General features: G+C 38.9%; 1 protein-coding gene across 1 annotated transcript in view; it reads right to left on the bottom strand.

Moving 5' to 3' along the window:
• Positions 1 to 1,466: 1,466 nt before the first annotated feature.
• The window catches only part of TOX (thymocyte selection associated high mobility group box), a 433,752-nt gene continuing 426,016 nt past the window's right edge, over positions 1,467 to 9,202 (bottom strand). Inside the window, exons 8-9 of the mRNA XM_007939482.2 lie at positions 2,829 to 2,980; positions 1,467 to 1,503 (exon numbers count right to left, since the gene is read on the bottom strand). Coding sequence (XP_007937673.1) covers positions 1,467 to 1,503; positions 2,829 to 2,980 — 189 coding nt within the window. The remainder of the gene's footprint in view (positions 1,504 to 2,828; positions 2,981 to 9,202) is intronic.

Here is a 9,202-nt window from a genome sequence, read left to right as displayed (position 1 = left end):
CTTGTATTCTGGGCAGTACGCTTCCCCTTCACTTCCTCCCAACCCTGTTCAGCTCTTAAACGTTCTCTGAATTTGGTGAAAAGCATGCAACTGGAGGAATTTTGGTTGATTCAATTTTGTTATTTTTGGGGGGAAGTTTATAGAACTGACTCAAACCAGCTGAGAGGCAAGAAGCAACCCTTTTCAGATAAAGCACCCATCATGCTTGTTGAACCTTGTAGCTTGCGTGACTTGAGGGCAATTTTCGATAACATTGTACAAAGAAAGAATGTTCTTAAATATCATAGTTCTTTTTTTCTTTCTTTCTTTTTTTTTTTTTCATCCACCAAAGAAATGCAGAAATAAGGATTGGTTGCTTTAATTTGCTGCAAAATGAAAAGCAGGTTTGGCTTTATTCATGTCACTGTAAAAACTAAATAATAAAGTATTCACACCAAGCGTGAATTTTTTTTGCCAGCAAAAGTTAAAACATCAAAGAAACCTCTTTCAAATACTAACAAATTTACTTACAAACACCTATATTTATTATTTCATAAATAGGCGCAACAGGTTCCATAAAAAAAGATTAAATACAGACACAGTATGAAGAAACAATAATACAGAGCCATATGTAAAGGTTATAATTTAGATGTTTCCAATCTGTTTCTGTATCTAATAAAATACCAGGTAAGCATTTGGCAGTTTTATACATAAAAGGACTTAAATGACGCTTGCTAATCATTACACAAAAAGTGATACAAAAAAGCAATTTCTCTGCAGTACAAAATAAATGTGTTTGCGCTTCTCTTAACACTAGTTTCTTTATGTCCGATCCATAAGACAAAGCCAATTTGTTTTTAAATGAAAATCATTTGGGAATACCTTTTTATTTTTCCAAATATTTTGAAAATATAGAAACTATTAGTTGTTTTAAAAATGAAGTAAAAATATGAATGTTTGCCAATTTAACCCCTATTGTGAAATCAATAAACTGGAATGAGCCAGTTTCCAATTACCATTTAGCTACAAAAACATTCACATTTTATACTCTAGGAGAGTGTAACATAGATGCTATTTACAAACTTGCTATGACTGCTACATCAAGCCATTTAAAAAGTCTTTAGTAGTTTCATATAAACACCCATTATGAAAACCAATGGAAAATCCAGGACTTTTATCCGAGACATCTACAGCTGCTAAGGCAGTTACTAAAGCGCAGCACTTCACAGCAAAAAACCAACATAAAATCTGAACGGTCCAAACTTCCTTCAGGGAAGAAGAAAAACAATGTCCATAAGGGATTAAAAAAATAATAAAGAAGCATGACTATTTCTTCCAGAGTGGGTGACCCACAAGCTCACATGGTCCTAAGTGCTTAGCAACTTGTATTTTCTAATAAAATGGAGAACCGCCTTGGCTGTACAAAGCAATCCATGGTGAAAAGACTTCCCTGACTTCCTCAGTAGAAAGAAGAGGCGTTGGGATTCTCAGGTAAGGTACAGTGCTTTGTCCCTCTGCATTCCCCTGTGTGGAGAGAAAACAATACCTTGTTATGAGAAAACCTGTACTACTGGTGACAGGGAGAGTTACATGTTTGACTTACCTGCTCTAGCTTGAGGGATGGAGTTGCTACTTACTGGGAACGTGTGTAATTAGGTGACCTACTCTGCAGTGGTGTCACTAGGGTTGGTGTCACCCAGGGTGGTAACTCATGGTATCACCTCCCCCCTCCTTGGGCCTCCTCCTTTACAGAATCCTTAGTAATGTTTTTATCAATTTTAATCACATAATAATGTGTGATAAATATAATTTTCAATTGCTTAAATGTAGTATTTCTTATACAAATACTAACCAAATAGTAGGACTTTCTACATTTAATTACAACTTATTTGTTACAACATTATTAGTAACTAAGCAGAAGCCTATTTTGATTTTTCTGTTTTTTCTTTAATTACTACTTCTTTCTTAAAAGTAGTTATTGATATAGGTTCACAAATACTAATTACCACAATATTGTAGCTAAAATACCAGAAAATTTGACAAAATCAGCAACTGTAAAACACTAGCAGCAACAAAAACAACAGCATAGGGCTTGTAGCACATGCACGAAACCTATGTAATTCAAAGAGTCACATACAATTGGGTAATAACGACAGCTCTGCCCAGAGCAAGATTCAAAAAGCAAATCAGCATAGAGTTTTAACCTTGTAGGTATATTGATACATGTAAGCTGTACTTGAGAAAAAAAAAAAAAAAATTTTTTGTAGTTATAACTAACTACAGGGATATTTTTTATAAAAACTAAATTTCTGCTAGAAACAATTTTATAGACAGTTATTTTGGTGTCACCTGATGTGACAATGTCTGTTGCTTGGTGTGGTCCACATCCTCATACCCCCTAGTGACAACACTGCTATTGAAAAGCTAAGAACTATTTAAGGGCGTTTGTTCCCTGCAGGGAGTCCCTGGGTTGTACAAACTATCACAGTGCTTGGCTGCTAACCAAAAGGTTGGTAGGTGGAGTCCAAGTTCCTCAGAACAAAGGCCTGGAGATCTAATTCTGAAAAATCATCCTTGAAAAGCCCGTGGAGCACAGCTCTACCTTGACACACGTAGGGTGGACATGAATTAGAATCAACATGATGGTAACTAGTTATTCTTGGTAGGGATACAAGACTGCTTAAACATTTCTAGAGAAGTGTCTTCTGCTTCCATGAACTTGGGACCATTCCACATGGTATTTTAGAAAGTGGGAAAAAAGATAGATTTGCCCCTTGATGAAGGAGCCAGGCACGATGTGCATGCTATGAGAGGATCCCACCACCAGGTGGCAGTCACTGGCCGCTTACCCACTACTGCAGTAGTCGTTATTCCAGTCCACAGGCTGGGTGGGAGGATTTCTGCAACCCGAACGCACATACTCCATTGCTTGGGTGACAACTTGTGCAGCTGTAGATGTAGGATTGATAATAGTCTGATAGTCGGGTTGAAGAGCAAATCCCTGAAAGGGAAAGTAAGTTTGCAAATAAGGCTCAAAGTATCTTTTTTTTTTTTTTTTTTTAAAGAAGAAAATCATATTTATCTACTCTTTTCAAACACACTACTGCTTTCTTTTTTACATCTCTGTGAGGGCAAGCATATCGTAAGGTCACAGGAAAATTAAAACAAAAGTTTTTTGTTTTTTTTTTAAAGTGCCCAAATTCCGTTCTTCTACCTTTCCTTCTAAACGTTTCAGAAAACCTTTAATTATACTCTTGAGATGATAGACAGAATTGAGAAACAATTTAAAATACAGAGATGCCAACTCAATCAAAACAAAGGGAAGAAAGGGTCTTGACCCCTCAAAGTTTGTTTTCTATCAAACCTAAGGACACATTAATAGTTAATCCCCAGAATATGCAACAGAATCTTTTTTGAAGGATTCAGGCAGCAGGTGGTTGAGTGTTTTATTAGACTACACCTATTCACATATTGTTCTCAAAACCCTTTTTCTTCATTCAATCACAAAGGGACCATCTGCTTCTTCTTTTATTTGTACTTCTCTCTCAGCTAAAAAATTCAACCAAAGCTTTTTAACAGTTGTTGGACTAATATAGGGAAAGAGATTCAAAACCTGCCATTGGAAGACAGAAAGGGAAGAGTGTAAGGCAGGGCAAATATTTTTTTAATTGAAAAGTCTATTAGCTGGCAAACAATAATCATACTTCAGGAAGATTCTTTTAATATACTGGAATGGTGAAGTGTTGACTTTTAATCCTTGCAAAGCTATTAAAAATTCAAGGAGAGAATCTCTGCAGTATATAGTTATATCTGGTAAACAAAAAGCATTCTATAGTAAGAATTATTTTTAGCTTATCTGGTAAATTCAAGTGCAGCAGAAACAGGCTTTGCTAGAAGTGACCAAAAAAGCAACTTAATTAATCTCATGGTTGTCTCTTTCTGCAGTAGATTTCATCCATGGTTTTAATCACTGAAAAATCAACAGATTTTAAAATGAACCATTCTCTATTTACTTGCAGGAAGCTTTTGCAGGCATTGCATTGTTTTTATTTTTTTAAACTCAGCATGATGATCAGAGGATTGACTTTTCACTAAGGATATTTCCTTAGTCTTTTATTCAGGATTGGGTCTTCATGGGGTAAAGACTCAGAGATGTCAATTATGAAATGACCTCAATTTTCAATATTGGATTTAAGATATTACTGAAATTATTTTCCATCAAAATAATAAAGACTTTAAGCCAAAGTCCATACTAGTTCTGGCCAAAGCTGTGCACAAAAGACAAAACTCTCTGAATGTTTGGAAATAAACCATTAAAGAGTGGAAAATTAAGCCAAACTGGTTATCTGATATCACACAGACTTAAAAGGCATAGAATGTTCCCAAATTAACAACAGGTGTGTGGGGAATAAGTTTGTCTACTTAGACACTATCTGCATCTCAGCATCTTCTAAAACAGGAAAGTGAAAAGTAAGAGGTATTAATAGGCTGCTCAATTTACCAATCCTTTCCCATTTGTCTTCCTCGCTCTCTGCAGTCCATCCCACACCTTGCCAGGCTAGAAGAATCACTGATTTCAGTGAAATTTATTAATCTCACATGGTTTTGTAATATTGTCTTAATGTGGCTTAGTGATAACTTTCTTTCTTTGTATTCTTAGTGTCTAGTGTGATGCTAGGTCCCTGGTGGTACAAACAGTTTGTGTTCAATTCCTAATCTAAAGAAGAATACTGAGTAGACCATGGAATTCCAGAATAATGAATATGTCGTAGATGAAAGCTCCTTAGAAGCAAAGGTACAGATACTTGGTGTTATGTACTTGGACGTGTTATCAGGAGGGACCAGTTCCTGGAGAAGTACATCATGTTTAGTGAAGCAGAGGGTTAGCAAAAAGGAAGACCCTCAATGAGATGGATTGACATAGAGGCTGCAACAATGAGCTCAAACATAGTTATGACTGTGAGGTTGGCACAGGACCAGGACTGTTTTGTTCTCTTGTACATAGGGTTGTCATGAATTGGAACTGACTTGGCAGCATCCAAAACCAACAGTCCATAGTAGTAGCTCAATAAAGAAAATATTTCAACAAATACAGGTAATACAGACTGATGCTGTTGGAAAGTCATAGGGAGTATAAATGAATAAATGTCATGACTTCCTATGCTTGAGTGTAAAATTCTCCACATTGGATGTTAGCCAAACCCACAAAATGTAACCTAAAAGTAAACAAGTCTCAACTATAGAGTAATTGAAAATATTTTGAGTTAAAGTCAAGGACAGGTTTACACAAGGACTTTGTTGGTTACAAGGGATGGCAGGAGAGGGGAGGGAAAATTGCTGACTAGTTAAGAAGCATGTGTTGATCTGGGTGATGGGAAAGGCAATATAACAAAAGTTTGTGACAAACACAATATCACTAAGGAAAAGAAAGAGAGAGATTCACACGAGGTCTAGACAACAAAGGTAAATACTATTACATACATAGTACTGCATGATCAGTAATAATAAACATGAGAGGATACATAAGTAGACAGACAAGAAGATCAGGTATGGGTAGGCGAATGGGAATATACCCATGAACATACATACATTTGGCAGATGATATTCCTGCATACATATTTGTATGTGCTATAAAAATGTCCATATACCTTATAGAGCTAAAAGGGGACAAAGTTAGGATAACTTCTTTGCCACAACCAAGCCCCTTGAGGGAGTGAGTTGCTAGGCCTGTGGACTTGGGACCATGGTCATAGAAGGACATTAAGCTCTGCGGTGTAGTAAATTACTTTGTATGGCTTTTCTACCCATAAATCATTGTAAACTCAGTGGTAGAATGAGCAACTGAGGAGCTCCTGATTGCTGAAGCTATCCACCTGGGTTATTTCTGTTGGGCGTGGCACAAAACAATGTTCTGGGAGGTGTCCACTCTCTCTCAGGTGCTTAGATTGGCTAGTTTGGCTACTCTGTCAGGCTCAAAAGGAGGTCTCCTAGAGGTAGAACTCTCTGACTGCTGGTTGAGGAAGACGTGCTGCTGAAAGAGACACGGGCTCCTGAGACACGCATTGCTGGGAAAGAGACGCAAGAGACACGCATCACTGAGTAAGACACGAGGGACCAGCACTGCTGAGAAAGAGACTGTGAGAGACTGTTGGCTGAGGGATGGTGGGCTGGAGAGAGAGACTGAGCATTTTTTCCTGAACACAAATTGTAGCTTGGTGCTTCCCTAATAAACCTTGTAATCTGTGAGTTCTGTGTGGCCACTGCAGTGAATTATCGAACCCAGGAGAGAGGTGGTGGGTGCTCTGGGAGGAACAGTTGGAGAAAGGGCTGGAGGGAGGCAACATGTCTGGCCTGGCAGTAATAGGCCTTGGGTTACTGCTGGTAACCCTGTCTTCCCCTTGTGGGATTAGAGGAGGTCAGAACATGTGGCCTCCTTGCCGTTTTTGCAAGCTCAATTGGCATAATATAGTACACAAAAACATTGTGCTACATCCTATTTTGGTATGTAGTGATTGGGGTCTTAAAAGCTTGTAGTGGCCATCTAAGATGGAACTATTGGTCTCTCTTCTTCCAGAGCAAAGAAGAGAGAAGAAAATCAAAGGTGTATGGCAACAATCAGTCCAAGGGACTAATGGAACATGGGGACCTCAGTCTACAGAACCCTGAGAACCAGAAGAACCAGATAGTACCTGGCTACCAAAGCCAACCACTCAGAAAGGGATCAAAACTGGAGTTCCTGGATAGAGTGGGAGAAAAAATGTGGAACAAATTCAAAACTTAAAAAAGACCAGGAATCCTGGCCAGGAAGAGATTGGTAAAGCCCCTGAGACTTTGGCCCTGAGTCACCCTTCAGGGCTGGAAATGGACTCACTCCCAACAGCTTAACTCTCACCAAAACACTAGGCCTATGAGTCAAACAACTACACCAGGGATGCATTCCTTAGAACAATCAACCACGGAAGATCAGAAGGGTAGCATTTGCACAGAAGAAAGCTATGCAGGAATGCATAAGTAAGAAGGACACAGGGAAGGGGTTACCTCAGGGAGGAGAGCTGTTACATTGTGGGGATTATAATCAGTGTTGTAAAACCAAATGCATATGAATGTTGAATGCAAAACAAATATGCTTTGTAAAATTGCACCAAAATCACAATAAAACCCACTGTCATTCAGTTGAGTTAGATTCATAGCAACCCCCACTGGGTTTCCAAGGTGGTAAATCTTTATAGAAGTAGACTGCTTCATATTCCTTTCATGGAGCAGCTGGTGAGTTTGAACTGTTAACCTTCTGGTTAGCAGGCAAATGCCTTAGGCACTGAACCACCAGAGTTCCTTAAAAAGTTTTAAAAAAATTTATTTTTTTTGAGTTAGCTGAAGGTATGGAAACATTGTTGTCAGGTTCGAGTCAGCTCGGACTCATAGTGACCCTCTGTGCAGTGAAATGAAACTTGGCCTGGTGTGTGCCATCTTCATCATCTTTGCTGTGCTTGAGCCCATCACTGAAGCCATTGTGTCAGTCCACCTCATTGGCAGTCTTCCCTTTTTTCATTGACCCTCTACTTCACCAAGCATGATATCCTTCTCCAGAGAATGGTCCCTTCTGACAGCATAAGAAGCAGCAAAAAAATAAAAAGACAAACGGAATCCCCTGCCATCTACCCCCACACAACAACAAACAGGAAGCTACATTTCTTTTTTCTCATCCAATGGAAATACTTTCTCACGGCTAGGTGACAAGAATATCAGGAGAACATTATTTGTTTAAGTTATTAGTTTAAGATTAGGTGGGTGATTACAGTTCATAAAACTAAAATTATGTTCAAAGATTTAAAATTCAGCTAACTTCAATGCCTAGATTTAACAAGATCATTCTTATTAAAATAATGAAGGACCAAGAAGAATGAAAGGGAAGTCTTAAGTAACATTATTATTATCATTATTATTATTTATTGTGGCGGGTGGTTCAAACCCACCAGCCACTCCTCGGAAGGAAGGTGGGGCAATCTACTTCCATAGTGATACTGCCTTGGAAACCCAAGGAAGGGTCTCTATGAGTCAGGTCAGACTCGATGGCACCTAACAACAACAATAACAACAATTATTTATTGTGATTTGGGTGAGAGTTTACAGAGCAAATTCAATTTCCATATAACAGTTCACATACACTTTGTCTCATGATATTGACTACAATTTACCACACTGCAACAGCTCCCCTCCCACTTCTTCCTGACAGTCACCTTTTCCCTGTGTCCACCCTCCATGTACCCCTGCCCCCTGAGCTGTCTCCCTGTGCATAAGCAGCCCTTCTTTCTCCTGTGATTGTTAAGTAACATTCTTATTTCACTTTCTCTCAATTTAGAGAATGGAATATTCTATTTTTCGGCTTTAACAAACAAATTTATTTTCTCACAGTTAGGAGGCTGGAAGTCCAAATTCAGGCTCTAGGGGAAGGCTTTCTTTCTCTGCTGGCTCTGGAGGAAGGTCTTTGTCTCTTCTGCTCCTGGGCGACCTTCACTGGCATGGCATCTATCTTTCCCCACTTCTACTCTCTGGCTTCATATGCTCCTTTCATATCTCAAAAGAAATTGACTCAAGACACACCCTATACTGATCCTGTCTCATTACCATAACAAAGAAAACTCATTTCCAAATGAGATTATAACCACAAGTATAGGAGTTAGAATTTACAACACATATTTGTGGGGAACACAATTCAATCCTAACTGGTATGTGAGGTGAAATATCTGCTCTAAATACACATACCAAAACCAAACCAAACCCACTACCATTCAAGTCATATCCAACTCACGGCGACCCTTCCTTGGGTTTCCAAGGTGGTATAACTACGGAAGTCGATTGCCCAACCTTCCTTCTGAGGAGTGGCAGGTGGGTTTGAACCACCAGCCTTATGGTTAGTAGCCAAATGCCTTAGGCACTACACCACCTAGGAAGTACTAAAGGAGCTCTGGTGGTGCAGTGCCTAAGACATGTGACTGCTAACCAGAAGTCTGGCAGTTCAAACCTACCAGCCAATTGGTGGAAGGAAGACTGGGCAATCCACTTCTGTAAAGATTTATCACCTCGGAAACCCAGAGGGATTGCTATTATTTGGAATTGACTCAATGGCAGTGAGTTAGGAAGTACTAAAATCAGGATTCGATTCAGGGTTTCTGGCTCTATTGAGCCATCTACTACAGGACAGAGGCTACTATAATAACTACTA

The sequence above is a fragment of the Orycteropus afer genome, unplaced genomic scaffold, assembly GCF_000298275.1.
Source record: "Orycteropus afer afer isolate SDZICR_OR568_19922 unplaced genomic scaffold, OryAfe1.0 scaffold00060, whole genome shotgun sequence".
NCBI classification, from domain to species: domain Eukaryota; kingdom Metazoa; phylum Chordata; class Mammalia; order Tubulidentata; family Orycteropodidae; genus Orycteropus; species Orycteropus afer.
Note: the sequence above shows the minus strand (reverse complement) of the source record. Positions and strands in the feature narration are given on the sequence as shown.